This window comes from Onychostoma macrolepis, chromosome 03 (genome assembly GCF_012432095.1).
Source record: "Onychostoma macrolepis isolate SWU-2019 chromosome 03, ASM1243209v1, whole genome shotgun sequence".
Lineage (NCBI taxonomy): Eukaryota > Metazoa > Chordata > Actinopteri > Cypriniformes > Cyprinidae > Onychostoma > Onychostoma macrolepis.
Genome location: NC_081157.1, coordinates 50526542 through 50543206, shown reverse-complemented (window position 1 = coordinate 50543206; position 16665 = coordinate 50526542). Strand labels below are relative to the sequence as shown.

General features: G+C 34.3%; 2 protein-coding genes and 1 pseudogene across 2 annotated transcripts in view; 1 reads left to right on the top strand and 2 right to left on the bottom strand.

Moving 5' to 3' along the window:
* Positions 1-16665, top strand: part of LOC131535819 (gastrula zinc finger protein XlCGF57.1-like) — a 509738-nt gene that overhangs the window by 123725 nt on the left and 369348 nt on the right. The window lies entirely within an intron of this gene.
* Positions 4172-7402, bottom strand: LOC131536116 (zinc finger and SCAN domain-containing protein 21-like). The gene is made up of 2 exons (XM_058768858.1): positions 7048-7402; positions 4172-4599 (listed from the first exon to the last, which is right to left on the bottom strand). Exons 1-2 carry the CDS (start codon positions 7262-7264, stop codon positions 4340-4342), a joined length of 477 nt encoding a protein of 158 aa, XP_058624841.1. The 5' UTR covers positions 7265-7402; the 3' UTR covers positions 4172-4339.
* Positions 11578-16665, bottom strand: part of LOC131536878 (zinc finger protein 271-like) — a 6529-nt pseudogene continuing 1441 nt past the window's right edge.

Genomic DNA, 16665 nt, shown 5'->3' with positions numbered 1-16665 from the left:
CTTTATAAAATCATCAAAATAATGTGATTTTTGACTTTTCTTAAAGCTCTGTTTCTGATTTTAGTTACTTCACTACATTTTTCTGTCCACTTTTTCATTCTTGCCCCTTTACTTTCCCAGCTACCTCGTTGTTCTTGTCATTTTACCTTCATCACACTCTTCTTTAAACTTGCATCTTTAAGTCTATCAATTTTCTCCTCTTGACATACTTCTACTTTCTCCTCTACTTCATACTTCTATCCCTATTCTACATTTTATAATGTACACTTTAATGACAAATTAATGGATTGAAATTGATACAATTAGAAATAAAATAAAATCAGTGAAATCATTCCCAATGCAAGCAGAATCAGCAGAAAATAAAAATGGACAATAACAAGAAGCTGTTGATACAATGAGTAAGGGGTTTAATCAATCATTACAAATACAAAAATAAGCACAAATGAAAACTAATGAGACAGATCTCTCTATACTGACTTATTAGACAACCAGAGCTCCATCTTTGAGATGATCTGAATCTCACACTGCTGGTCATGAAGATGATCTTTAACAACTTTGGATGATGTTTCTATGTCGTGTCACTTGTTGCAGCTGATTAGGACAGATTTATATGGGGGGAAAATGTCTTTTATTGCTCAAAACCTTATCATGTTGCATTGCTGGATCATTCAGAAGATGATCTAGTTGCTGTGATCGGATGTGGTTTCTCTGCAATCCGTTCATGTGTTTCCAGGCTTTCTGGCAGATTGAATCTCTTGTTACAGCTCAAACAATTGAATGTTTTTTTCCAGTGTGAATTTTCTGCTTTCAGTTCAGCATCTGCATGAATATGACTTCCTTATATTACGAATGAATCTTCTCCTTTATGTGAATCTTCAGGTGTTTCTTCAGGATTGATGCTCAATGAAACGGTTCACAGCACTGATCACAGTTAAATGGTCTTTCTTCAGAATGAGAAGGCAGATGTGATTTCAGAATCAAAGCCTGAGCCGCTTCTTCCCAGTGTTGATCCCAGTGCTCATGTCAATATTCAGACTTGATTTACATGTCAATCTTTTTTTCTTTTTTTTTTACACTGAGGGCAGGCGACAGATTTTTTGGCTTTAGTTTTTGCTTTCTTGTTCACATCCATCAGGTCTAAAAGAAACATTAAATCAAGTAAGATATCAAATGAGACACAAATGTAAAATGAAAAGTGATGAAAACCCCAAAGTCAAGATCACTGATGAGTTCAAGAGTCATTTTAATCAGACAACTGCTGTGCACAATTATGATCTATTTTACTGTCATGAAGATGATTTGTGTTATAAATCACTAGTTTGGTCATGAAACTCTAGATTATGCAGGCTTGACATCTGTAAGTAATCACATCGCTTCCTAAACGGCACAGGCTTCTTCAGCATGATGACTAAAGAATGAAGAATAAACATCAACCTGTTTGTTCTTCAGTATCATGATGTTTCACTCGTCAGGTTCTGCATCACTCGTGTTCTCTTCTTCTGCTGTGAACTCATGATGTGAGATGAACAATACATATTTCAGATTCTACACTAAGTACTGAGTAATTACATGTTTAAAAAAAAAATAGTGAAATTGATCATGTAATCTCAAGATCTTCAAACCACTCAGATTAACATGGATAATCAGGGTTTTGTCAAAGTCACAGCAATGCTATTTTTCTTCAACTGTGTTTGATGATCAAAAAAGGGTCAAGGGAAGTATTTAGTACTTAGGAGAAATTTGTTTTGAGAACTGCTGTAACATCAACACACATGCACACACGCACACACAAACATCTAACACACAACATTAGCAGCCATTCTAATCCTATACTCCTACATAATAAAAACAATACCATTTAAATAATAAAGAAACACACAACACATCCCTCAGTTGCCCGATATTCCAACTCTTGCAGTTTTTTTCTTTCCCTTTTACACATTCTGCTGTAATTGCATTAATTACTTTAACAGAAAATAGGACATATGAATATTTGTATCGATTATGCCTTCATAATACAACCCTGTATCTTCTGCCAGAATTCATCAGTGCTTACTCAGGGTACAACACATGCAACAAGGCCTGCTGGATCATACGCATCTCAAAAATAATTTTTTTTCAACCACTCTCACCAAGTTATTTATTTGAGCTCTAAATTTTACTGTTAAACTCCCAAACCAAACAATAATTCCATATCTTAAGACAGACTCTATTGTTGATAAAAAAAATATATATATATGTTTTTTTAAATAGCATTATATTGGTACTCACTCCTATTAGTCGTAATCGTCATTAAAAAAATCAGGCAATGATGAATTCTTGTACAAACACTTGACATGTGTGTGCCATTTAAGCTCACTGTCGATGTGGACCCCCTAAGTAATTATACGACGCCAACCAGTTGTAATACCTTGACCATGAACCCCAACAGAGCTCCTGTCCTCCACTGATCTGGTGTCTAATACCTCTTCTGGTTTCTTAACATTAATCTGCAAATAGTGGTCATCACACCAGCACACAAACCCTCCTACAGCAGCTTTGTAGTCATTAATATCACAATCTCTGCAAAAACAGGTGCAGTAATACAGTGTCATCTGAAAATTTCATAATGAAATGGTTTGACTGCTGACTGATGCAGTCATCTGTATAAAGAGTAAACAGAAATGGTGAACTTATGCACCCTTGTGGGGCACCTGTAATACTTACTGCAATATCAGACAACAATGAATTACATTTCACCTATTGTATCCTACTTTTTAAAAATGAAAAATACCAGTTAATAATAAAATGAATTAACTAATTAAATTAACTAATTTCTCCAACAGTTTGTGTGGTTGAATTGAATTAAACACAGAACTAAAACAGAAAAAAAGCAACCTTGCATTAACAGCCAGACTCTCAAGATGCTTTAAAACAAGATGTAGAAATTGCATCGTTAGTGCCACGATTACTTTTGTATGCAAATTGGTACGCAGCTTTCTTATTATAATCTTCTCAAATGATTTCATAAAATTTGATGTTAAGGTCACTGGCCTGTAGTCATTATTGTCCTGAGGGCACACATTTTCTGTCACAAAATTAAATTAACTAGGGCTGCAACAAATAATTGATGAAAATAATAATAGCAAGCAGAGATTAGAAACAGAAAGTTGCACAGCGCTGATTTGTATTCATCTGTTTCAGTCACATGACATCGTGGGACATAGTATGGATGCCTGTTTCAACCACAAGTGAGAAAATTTTATACATTTATAAATCATAATAATGAGAAGCTTTCTCATAATTATGACTTAGCATCTCGTAATAATGAGAAACTTTTTCATAATGAGTTATGTTGTAATAAAATGTGGAAAATAAATCTCATATCGAAATACTTTCACATAATAATGGTACACTCTCTTGTAATTAGATATTCTCATAATAATAACATATAGTACATGCCATAATAATGAGATATTGTTTTGTAATAATGAAATAATTTCTCATAATAATGAGATACTTTCTCATAATTATGTCTCAGTATCTCATAATAATGTGAACATTTTGAAGCAGATGCCAAGCAAACATGTCCTGTTGTTCAGTGTGGCTGAAAGGAAAATAACTTACACAGAAGAGACTTTACTGCTCCGCACATAAAGATGAATTACTTGGTGATGTAAGACTGAGTGTGTATCTTATGAGTGAATAAAGTTAACTGAACAAACCTCTCCTCACATGGATGACGGTGATCTGGTTTCTTCACTGCATGTATCTTCATGTGTATCTTCAGGTTACTTTTAACAGAGAAACTCTTCTCACATTGATCACATGTGTACGGTTTCTCTCCAGTGTGAATCCTCTCATGTGCTTTCAGATGTGCTAACTGACTGAATCTCTTGTCACAGTGTGAACACTTGTAAGGTTTCTCTCCAGTGTGAATCCTCTGGTGCAGTTTTAAATTGCTCGATGTAGTAAAAGTCTTGTCACACTCAAAGCACATGTAATCTCTCACACCTGTATGCATTTTCTGATGTTTTTGTAAACTTTGCAGCAGTGAAAAACTCTTTCCACATTCAGAACATGAATGCGGCTTCTCCTTCATATGAACTGTCAGGTGTTTTTTCAGGTTTGATGCCCAAAGAAATGTTTTGCCGCATTGATCACACGGGTACATCTTCTCTCTCGTGTGAATTCTCCTGTGAACATTAAGTTGTGATGATTGCTTGAAACTCTTCCCGCACTGATCACATGTGAATGATTTCTCTCCAGTATGAACTCATGTGAACATCAAGATGATATTTCCTTGAGAAGCTCCTTCCACACTGATCGCATACATGTGGCTTTTCTCCAGTGTGGATCTTCATGTGTCTCTTAAGGGGTTTATTTTGTGTGAAGCTCTTCCGCACTGATCACATGTGAACGGTTTCTCAACGGTGTGGATCCTTATGTGAAGCACAAGACTATGTTTACATGTGAAACTCTTCCCACACTGAGTGCAGGTTGTAGATTTCTTGGCTTGTATTTTCTTTGAGCGACTCATAGGTTTTTCTCCAGGTTTGTCATGATGTTTCTCCTCCACTTCATTCAGTTCTTCACTCTCCTTGTTCTCTTCCATTAGCTCTGAAATGAACGGAAAAAAAAAAGTTTACATTAATTTTCAGTAAATCAAAAGAATTAAAAGAGAGCAACATGAAAGGAGATAAAAGTGAGCCCTTCTGTAACAAAGTGGACAACTGCAATAAAATATTACAATCAATTTGATGCCTTTTAATAAATTATATGTGCCTGAAACCTTCCATAAATGAGGTACAGTACATTGATCTTCCTATAATTAGTTTTAAAAGATAAGTACAAATCACACGTTTCTCTGGTGAGAACTATTCATATATTTGATCAATGACAAACTTATCTAATGCAATTAACATAGTGCCATAATGTTGAAACCAATAGCCAGGTTTCCATCCAGTTATTGCACTGTTTTGGTATCGACAAAGAGAATATGCATTAAAAACGTTTGCAGTCTTCAGCCTGTTTGCATGCAATTGGCCGTTCACCGATAAAATGGTGTGCATTAATGACGTCATCTCTAAAAAAGCATTGTCGCATAAGTTTTAATGTATCGCAAAAAAATCTGCCCTTGAGGATTTATAACAAATCATAGACTGACGTATCATTTGTATCCCAAATATTGGTAAAATGCAGAGAGTAATGAGACAATTGGAATTCACCAGTTTACTTATTTTCACAAATAATAGGCCTATTACTAAATTAGGTAATATTACCAAATCAAAAAGTGGGAGAGCTTGTCTGACTTGACTTGAGTCTCAAGTTTCAAATAAAGACATGGACCCCGTTTTTGATTTTGAATACCTCCTTGTTAACACAAAATGTAAAATAATAGTTTTCTGTTAAATACAAATATTATAATTATGGCTATTTGTCTGATTATTATATTTATTTAAATCCTAATTTTCCTTATTTTTAACAATAAAAGTTATTACAATAAATATTTTTATTGTTTAATATATTTATTCAGCAATAATAATAATAATAATAATTATTATTAATATATTAAGCATAAAATTGTGGATTAAATATCATGTTCTATCTACCTATCTATATATCTATCTATCTATACATATATGCCTATGTGTATATATATATATATATATATATATATATAATTCATTTGTTTAAAAATAATAATAACAACCAGCAAATTGCAATTATAATCAGAAAAATCACAATTCATCCCTGAGCCCACCCTAAAAACTTGTATATATACCAGAGCCGAAAAACATTCAACAGACTTTTCTGCAGAAGGGGCCTCAGCTTTATTCTTGTTGAATAAAGTCTATTCTTCTGGTATCAAACTCCGAGACTGTGCTTGGTTCTTTGAGCAGCGGCGGAAGACACTACAGCATGAAATAACAACTGGACTCTACACTGACTAGGATCACAGACTTGGGGAGTTCACACCTTGTTGAGGAACAGGAGGTCATTTGTATGGAGACTGTGGGAAAGGGCACACTGTCTGCAGCAGGCAAAGCAACTCTAAACTCTCTGACTTATATTACAGTCCTGGGCTGCGTTTCTCTAAAGCACCGTAAGCCTAAATACATCGTAAACACACTGCCACCAGTGGATATGATCAGCTTAGGCTCACGATGATTTTGGGAAACGCAGCCCTGGTCTGTTTCTCTGAACATGAGAGCATTGTAGCAGTCACACTGAGACATGTCAAACGATACCAAACATGACTGTGAATTCATTTGCATTGACAAATAACATTATATTTTCATATAACCATTCTGAGTGAGCTGAGTAAAGGGAGGGAAGTGGAGGAGAAGGAACGAATGTGAAGGAAGGACCGTCCCACATCTTCACTCGGTAGGGTGTGAAAATAGATGTCTGTATGTGTTTGTCTGTATCTCAGCAGATCGAAGTATCTGAGGTTATTCAGCCTTACACTGTTACTTACGACATGATTCCTCTCCTTTTAAAAAGACTGTTTATTTTTTTTATTGTGGAAAGGAAGCGACATCATAAATAATCTCAATCCATTGTCTCGGTTTTTACGCAAACTGTACACTGACTGCATTCATCAACCCTGTTACCAAAGATACTGTGAGAAGAACAATCTCTATAACTATGAATAACTATTATGATTTATGAGAAATACAACTTTATCCGTAACTATAATTCAGATTTTGCTTAAGTCATTACTTGATTCATTTTTGGTGTTTACTGTTAATTGCTGAAAAAAAAAAAAAGAATCACAAACTATATATTGAGAATGTCCAAAATTGTGGTGACATGTTTGCAAAGAACTGTGAACCAGATATAAAATGTATATAACATATAAAAGAGGTAAACTAAGTTTGACCTGATGCTGACACTCAATATTAAAGTTTCTCTAACCTCCCTTTACTGACTATTTGTTAAATTCCTCCAAAAAAACAGCATTTTGTATGTTCACATTTCATAGTTTAACTGTTTGTCTAAATCTGATGAAATGCTTTAAGCTTGATAACATGAACAAGTGAGAAATCAAGAATAAACACCAACCTGTTTGTTGTTCAGTATCTTCAGTGTGTTCTGGATCTCTCATCTTCTCTCTGTCCTCTTTAATAAACTCAGTCTCTTCAGCTCTTCCTGATGATTTGATGGTCGTCTTCACTTGTGAACTGAAGGGAATATTCCAGCATTTATTGGTGAACTGCAGTGGGAGGAGCTTCACCGATGATGTGATTACAGTGGGAGGAGTTTCACTACTGGTGAACATGTGGGGGGAGGAGCTTATCTGCCCAAATCAAAAATACATCACTGAGTTACTGAGCTTGTTTTTATAGCAATGGACAACAGAAAATAAACAATGTAATGTAAATTATTTCAAGTATAAATAATGGTAAGGAAAACACCACCCGTGGGGCCCTTGGTACACATTTATTTTTTTGTAAAAAATTCTAATAACATTAAAACTCTGGAAATTAGTTGTACTTGGTATATAATTTTTGTCATTGTCACTAAAATTATGATAACTATTTCGGACACTTTAACTTTTGTTTCACAAAAAATAAAATAAATAAATAAATTACATCGTCCTTTAGGGGACGTTTTCCTGCACTCTACCCTATTTATTTATTTATCCATTAGCATTATTATTCATTTGGATCATCTCTTAATGTAATACATTGTCAGAGCTTGGTAGACAGGTAACTATTATATTTTTATTAGATAGATAATGAAATATATTATATTCAATGTTATTTATTAATTTGTTGTTTATAAATATTATTATATAGCCTATGTGTGGATAAATACTCCTGTCATTTACAATGTATGGCATACAAAAATTTTAAAAGTGTGAACTTGTTTAAATAAAAATAGAAAACAATTCACTACATAATAATGTAAATAACAATTTAATTAGTAAATAAATTAAAAGTTTATCCCATCCCTGCAGAATTCCCAAGAATGTGATGTTCAGGACGACTGATTAAGGCTTTAGAAATAAATAAAATAATAAATAAAATACCAGTGAACACATGTATAATAATGTGTTCTGCTGCAAGTTCACATACTTACTCTCATGTTTTCTCATGGTTTATTTTTAAGCTGTGGTATGTTGTATGTTGAAATAATCATTTCCAAGCCTTTGACACTTTTTTTTATTTTATTTTCTTTTATTGTTTTTGGGTGTTATTTTGCCTCACTGAAGGCAACCATAATGCTAACGCCAATGAAATGAGCTTTAAGTGGCAATTTACAGGAGATCTGAAGACATCAGCATAATAAAGGAGGTGAAAACAGGAACTATTGACATGAAATAAAGAGTCTTTTCAGCAGCTGTTAATATTAATGACGATCAACACTCATTCAACAAGACATTCAGGATCATCAGCAGATCATCTCACTTTATTCTGAGTGTTGCTGTTAGAAACTGATTATATGAGTCATTATATATGATAAAAGCCTATAAAACATGCCCCCCCCCCCCCATCGAACTTCCACACCCAAACAAGATAATTAAGATTACCTACAAAATAACATAAAACTGATTATGTAAACACTCAAATCTGAAATAACAACATTGATACATTTACAAATTATATTATATTATATTATATTATATTATATTATATTATATTATATTATATTATATTATATTATATAATATAATATAATATTATATTATATTATATTATATTATATTATATTATATTATATTATATTATATCATTTATTTTTTCAGAAATCAGTTTCATTTGAATTTGACAAGTTATAAGTTGCCTTAAAATTATTAAGTAAATAGTAATTTTAAAAAAAGTTAAATGAACGTTAAATTGTTAAATTGACAATTACCTTAACTTATTTTTTTTTAATTATCATTTACTTAAAAATTTTAAGGCAATGGGTTTCCTCATTTTTTTTTAAGTTAAGTCAACTTAGCACGTTTTACAGTGTTTCCATTTTTCCAGTCGACCTTTTATTTTCTCAAATAAACCTTCCCAATTTTTTTTTTTTTATAAAACTCTCATTCCCCAGATAGACACCAAGATATTTGAACCCTCCTCTTTTCCAAAGCAATTCTCCAGGTAAAGTGGGAAGACCTCCGCTCCCACTAATAGAGCTTCACTTTTCCCCCAATTGACTTTAGCAGAGGAAATACATTTAAAATCATTTGCAATCTTTCCCAACTTATCAACATCATCCTTTCCATTTACAAAAACAATTACATCATCAGCATGAGCGGAAAGATATAACAGATTATTACAACCAGGAAAAACCAGACCTTTTAAATTATCTCGTAACTTTTGAAGTAAAGGTATAATGGTTAGGGGTGCATCCCTGCCTGACTCCCCTCTGAACTATGAACGGAGCACTCAAACCACCATTAATCTTAAGAACACTCTCAATGTTACAGTACATAGCCTTAATCATTTAAATAAAAGAAGGACTAAAACCAAAAACCTCCAAAGTATTCCATAAAAACAGATGTTCAACCCTGTCGAAAGCTTTCTCTTGATCGAGAGAAATCAACCCAGAGTTAATTCTCAAAAGTTTAGAAACATCCAAAACATCTCTAATTAAAGAAATATTGACCTGTTAGGAATACAGTAAGACTGATCTGAATCAATTGGCTTAAAACTTTATTAAGTCTTATGGCCAAAGTTTTAGACAAAATTTTATATTCTGCACATAACAGTGAAGCAGGGCGCCAACTGCTGATATACTGAAGATCACCTTTTTTAGGTAACAGTGTGATGACTGCTCTTCTGCAGCTCAGAGGCAATAGTCCTCTTTTCAGACTGTCATTAAAAACTGCCAGCAAATCTTCTCCTATGACGGGCCATAGAGTTTTATAAAACTCAACAGGTAACCAGTCAATTCCTGGAGATTTAACATTCTTCATGCTCATCATGGCAGAATAAAGCTCTTTTAATGACAAAGTCTGCTGTAGTTTGTTATTGGACTCTTCATCCACCTTTGGCAGTCCTTCCAAGAAATGATCAGCATCTGCACCCCATTCAATCAGTTCAGATTTATAAAGGTCAGAATAAAAATCTACAGCACAGCTACGTATATCAGCAGGCTCAGTAAACTTTTGTCCTGTAGCTGACCGTAAAGAATGAATAATTTTACTTTGACCTTTTTTAATTTCCAAATAAAAAAATAATTTCGAAGGAGCATCCATTTGAGCCACAGTTTGAAAGCGTGAAAGAAGCATAAAAATGTTTTTGCTGTTTAAAATTCCCCCCCCCCAAAAAAACTAAAATTATCTATACATTTTTTTTATCACTTAATAATGAAGTATTAAAAGTCCAGTATGCACTCTTACACTTAACACTTTTAATTAACACTGCACAAAACTAAACTGTGATCAGAAAACCTCACTGGAATAATTTTACAAACTTTAAAAATATTACGTTGATACTGAACACTGTAAATTCTGTCAAGTCGTGCCAAAGAGATATCATGTTCACTACTATGAGCCAAAGCATACTGTCTGACATCTTGATTCATACTTCTCCATATATCACATAAATCATGGGTTTTAATCAGTTGTATTAGTGTTTTCTGAGAAGCAGCATGTGGTTCTATATGATTTCTATACAACTTGTCATTAGCAGTACAATTAAAATCTCCACCTATGAATAACAACTCTTCTGGGTTTAATCCTTTCAAAACAGCATCTACCTTTTTAAAGAAAATAACTCTTTCTAATCCTTTAGTAGGTGCATATGAATTCATAAGCGCTATTGTGTTTTTCTCAAATTTAACTTTAATGAATGTATCATTTATCATTATATTAAATACTGGGCTGCACACACTGCCTTGTGGGTTCCCCTTATCTAATGAATAAATCGTAGAATAACTTGTTCCAACCCTTACTTGTATCCATTGAACAAAAAGTCCATTATCCAATTATACATTTCCCCTTTAAATCCCATCTTGTCTAATTGCCTTTCTAATGTCAGATTCTAGACATATTATTGAGTCCATTGTATTTCAGCCATCTGATAAGAGCTTAAAAGGTTTATCCTTTCTATTGCATAATTTAATTGTGTTATTATCATTCTTTCCATTACTGTATATAAATTAGATGTTAAAGATGTTGGTCTATGATTTGATGCTATTGTGTGATCCTTTCCAGGATTTGCAATTGGCATTATTATTCCATTCTTCCAAGAGGCAGGGAGGGAGTTTTCCCAATTCCCATATCTTATTTAAAAAATCTAAAATAATGTATAGAGATGCATCTGAAATATGTTTTATCATTTCATAGCATATTTCATCTTTTCCAGAAATGTACGTTTCACCCCTTGTAACACTTTCTTCAATTCATACACTGTAATATCTATATCTAATGTGCACCCAGATCATACTTTTTGTATCAAAGCATTAGGATTTTCTTTCAAATTTGTATCCCTTTGTACTCTCATACTATCCGATATATTATAATTATTATGAACTTAAAGAAAAGCTTCCACTAACTCCTCTGCCTTTTCTTCATTACTCATAATATGTCTACCTTCAAAATTAATACAATTTGAAATGAAATAGCAGTAAATAAAAATGGACAATAACAAGCTGTTGATACAATGAGTAAGGAGTTTAATCAATAATTACTTGAAGCAAATACAAAAATAAGCACAAATGAAAACTAATGAGACAGATCTCTCTATACTGACTTATTAGACAATCAGAGCTCTATCTTTGAGTTGATCTGAACCTCACACTGCTGGTCATGAAGATGATCTTTAACAACTTTGGATGATGTTTCTTTGTCGTGTCACTCGTTGCAGATGATTTTTATATGGGAAAAAATGGATTATATTGCTCCACACCTTATCATGTTGCACTGCTGGATCTGAAGATGATCTTGTTACTGTGACTGTGAGAGTAGACAGTGTATTTGATGAAACTCTGATGTGGTTACTCTTCTGCTTTCAGTTCAGCATCTGTATAAATGTGACTTCCTTTTATTATTAATACATCTTCTCCTTTATGTGAATCGTCAGGTGTTTCTTCAGGATTGATGCTCAATGAAACGGTTCACAGCACTGATCACAGTTAAATGGTCTTTCTTCAGAAAGAGTAGGCAGATGTGATTTCAGAATCAAAGCCTGATCCGCTTCTTCCCAGTGTGAACGCTCATGTCAATATTCAGACTTGATTTACATGTCAATCTTTTTTTACACTGAGGGCATTTTTTTGGCTTCTGCTTTTGCTTTCTTGTTCACATCCATCAGGTCTAAACATTAAACAGAAACATTAAATCAAGTGAGATTTCAAATGAGACACAAATGTAAAATGAAAAGTGAAAGATCACTGATGAGTTCAAGAGTCATTTTAATCAGACAACTGCTGTGCACAATTATGATCTATTTTACTGTCATGAAGATGATTTGTGTTATAAATCACTAGTTTGGTCATGAAACTCTAGATTATGCAGGCTTGACATCTGTAAGCGACCACATCATTTCCTAAACGGCACAGGCTTCTTCAGCATGATGACTGAAGAATGAAGAATAAACACCAACCTGTTTGTTCTTCAGTATCATGATGTTTCACTCGTCAGGTTCTGCATCGCTCGTGTTCTCTTCTTCTGCTGTGAACTCTGACTGATTTTTGTTAGTTCTGCCAAAAACATTTCAGTTTTAATAGACATGATGTGAGATGAACAATACATATTTCAGATTCTACACTAAGACTAATTACATGTTAAAAAAATAGAGAAATTGATCATGTAAACTCAAGATCTTCAACCCGCACAAGATAACATGGATAATCAGGTTGTCACAGCAATACACTATTTTACTTCAATTGTGTTTAATAATCAAAAAAGGGTCAAGGGTAGTATTTATTTTCTCCCTTAGGATAAATTTGTTTTCAATAAGAGAATTGCGGCAACATCAACACACACACACACACACACACACACACACAGACAGACAACATTAGCAGCCATTCTAATCCTATACTCCTACGTCATAAAAAAACAATACTGTTTAAATAATAAAAGACAACACAACACAACACTGTCTGATATACCAACTATTGCAGTTTTTTGCAGTTCTTTCCCTTTTACACATCCTGCCGTAATTGCATTATTTGCTTTAACATACAATGGGACAAATTAGTATTTGTATCAATTATGCCTGCATAATGCAACCCTGCATCTTCTGCCAGAATTCACCACTCGGGGTACACATGCAAAGATAAAAATCTTGTTGGCCTGCTGGATTGTACACAACTCAAAAATATCTTGTAAAGAACTAGGTATCTGCATCCCCGTAATTTCTTCAGGCACTCTCACCAAATTATTTATTTGAGCTCTAATTTTTACTGTTAAACTTCCAAATCAAACAATAATTCCATATCTTAAGACAGACTCTATTGTTGATTGAAAAAATGTCATTATGAATGAATGATGCATTTATATAGCACTTTATTGGGTATTGTTGTAGAGCCAAAGCGCTTTACAATCATTTGAGGGGGGGATCTCTATATTACATTGGTACTCACTCCAAGTAGTCGTAATTTTCATAAAAAATGTAGGCGCTGATGAATTCTTGTACAAACACTTGATACGTGTGTGTCGTTAGTGTCATCCAAAAATTTCACGATGAAATGGTTTGACTGTTGACTAATGCAGTCATAAAGAGTAAACTGAAATGGTGAACTTACACACCCTTGGGGGGCACCTGTACTACTTACTGCAACATCAGACAGCACTGAATTATATTTCAGATGTTTTATCCTACTTTAAAAAAAAAAACAAATAATACCAATTAAGAATAAAATGAATGACTCTTAAATGAACTAATTTCTCCAGTAGTTTGTGTGGTTGGATTGAATTAACGACAAAACTAAAATGAATGAAAATCAACCTAGCATAAACAGACTCTCAAGGTGCTTTAAAACAAGATGCGTTAATGTAGAAATTGCACCGTTAGTGCCACAATTACTTTTGCATGCAAATTGGTACTGATCTAAGGATGGCTTAACGTCCTTATGCAGCTTTCCTATGACAATTTCTCAAATGATTTCATAACATACATTGTTAAGGCCACAGGCCTATAGTCGTTATTGTCCTGAGGACACATATTTTCTGTGTCACAAACATACATTAAAGGAACACTCCACTTTTTTTGGAAATAGGCTCATTCTCCAACTCCCCCAGAGTTAATAAGTTGAGTTTTACCATTTTTGAATCCATTCAGCCGATCTCCGGGTCTGGCGATAGCACTTTTAGCATAGCTTAGCATAGATCATTGAATCCTATTAGACCAGTAGCATCGTGTTCAAAAATGACCAAAGAGTTTCGATAGTTTTCCTATATTTAAAACTTGACTCTTCTGTAGTTATATCGTGTACTAAGACCGGCGGAAAATGAAAAGTTGCGATTTTCTAGGCCGATATGATTAGGAACTATACTCTCATTCCGGCGTAATAATCAAGGAACTTTGCTGCCGTAACATGGCCGCAGCAGGCGCAGTGATATTACGCAGCGCCTGAACGTAGTCCCCAGCCAGGTACCTAGTTATAATATAGCTGGGGACTACTTTCAGTCCTTACACTGGCTTCCAGTTACATTTAGGATTGATTTTAAAGTACTTTTACTCGTTTATAAATCTCTAAATGGCCTAGGACCTAAATACATTGCAGATATGCTCACTGAATATAAACCTAACAGACCACTCAGATCATTAGGATCGAGTCAGTTAGAAATACCAAGGGTTCACACAAAACAAGGGGAGTCTGCTTTTAGCTATTATGCCGCCCGCAGTTGGAACCAGCTTCCAGAAGAGATCAGATGTGCTAAAACATTAGCCACTTTTAAATCCAGACTCAAAACTCATCTGTTTAGCTGTGCATTTGTTGAATGAGCACTGTGCTACGTCCGAACTGGTTGCACTATGTATAATCACTTTCTATTCTTAAATGTTTTAAATTCTTTTAAAATCAATTTTTAAATCACTTTGTTTTTATTGTTGTGATTTTTAATGACTATTTCACTTCCTTTTATGTAAAGCACTTTGAATTACCATTGTGTATGAAATGTGCTATATAAATAAACTTGCCTTGCCTTGCCTTACTTTAAAATACAGTACATACCATAATTAGATATTTTCTTGTAATAATGAGATACTTTCTTTTAAAAATGAGATAATATTTTGTAATAATGAGATACTTTCTCGTAATTATGTCTCAATATCTCATAATAGTGTGAAAATTTTGAAGCAGATACCAAGCAAACAACAAAATGTCCTGTCACTCAGTGTGGCCGTAAAGAAACTAACTTACACAGAAGAGACTTTACTGCTCAGCACATAAAGATGAACTATTTACTGATTTCAGACTGTGAGTGTTTTTCTTATGAGTGAATAAAGAAGTTAACTGAACAAACCTCTCCTCACATGGATGACGGTGATCTGGTTTCTTCACTGCATGTATCTTCATGTGTATCTTCAGCTGACTTTTAACAGAGAAACTCTTCCCACATTGATCACATGTGTACGGTTTCTCTCCAGTGTCGATCCTCTCATGTGCTTTCAGATTTGATGACTGACTGAATCTCTTGTCACAGTGTGAACACTTGTAAGGTTTCTCTCCAGTGTCGATCCTCTCATGTGTTTTCAGATGTGCTAACTGACTGAATCTCTTGTCACAGTGTGAACACTTGTACGGTTTCTCTCCAGTGTGGATCCTCTCATGTGTTTTCAGATTTGATGACTGACTGAATCTCTTGTCACAGTGTGAACACTTGTAAGGTTTCTCTCCAGTGTCGATCCTCTCATGTGTTTTCAGATGTGCTAACTGACTGAATCTCTTGTCACAGTGTGAACACTTGTAAGGTTTCTCTCCAGTGTGGATCCTCTCATGTGTTTTCAGATGTGCTAACTGACTGAATCTCTTGTCACAGTGTGAACACTTGTATGGTTTTTCTCCAGTGTGAATCCTCTCATGCAGTTTTAAAATGTTTGCTAAAGTAGAAGTCTTGTCACACTCAAAGCACATGTAATCTCTCACACCAGTATGTATTTTCTGACGTTTTTGTAAACTTTGCAGCAGTGAAAAACTATTCCACATTCAGAACATGAATGCGGCTTCTCCTTCGTATGAACTGTCAGGTGTTTTTTCAGGTTTGATGCCCAAAGAAAAGTTTTGCCGCATCGATCACACGGGTACATCTTCTCTCTCGTGTGAATTCTCCTGTGAACATTAAGTTGGGATGATTGCTTGAAGCTCTTCCCGCACTGATCACATGTGAATGATCTCTCTCCAGTATGAACTCTCATGTGAACATCAAGATGATATTTCCTTGAAAACCTCTTTTCACATTGGTCACACACAAACGGTTTCTCTCCAGTGTGGATCATCATATGAATATCAAGACTTTTCTTTTCTGGAAAACTCTTCACGCACTGATCACATGCATACGGCTTCTCTCCAGTGTGGATTCTCATGTGTACTTTAAGGCCTGATGATTGTGAGAAACTCTTCCCGCACTGATCACATGTAAACGGCCTCTCTCCAGTATGAACTCTCATGTGAATCTCCAGACTTTGTTTGTGTGAGAAAGTCTTTCCACACTGATCGCATACATGTGGCTTTTCTCCAGTGTGGATCCTAATGTGTCTCTTAAGGTGTATATTTTGTGTGAAACTCTTCCCG

What these genes read in the sequence shown, in the direction of transcription:
- LOC131536116 (XM_058768858.1), bottom strand. Translation starts at nt 7,264, where the DNA reads ATGTTCACCAGTAGTGAAACTCCTCCCACTGTAATCACATCATCGGTG. An exon ending in AGATACTGAACAACAAACAG is followed by an intron (nt 4,600 to 7,047) that starts GTTGGTGTTTAT and finishes CGTTCATTTCAG; the next exon opens with AGCTAATGGAAGAGAACAAG.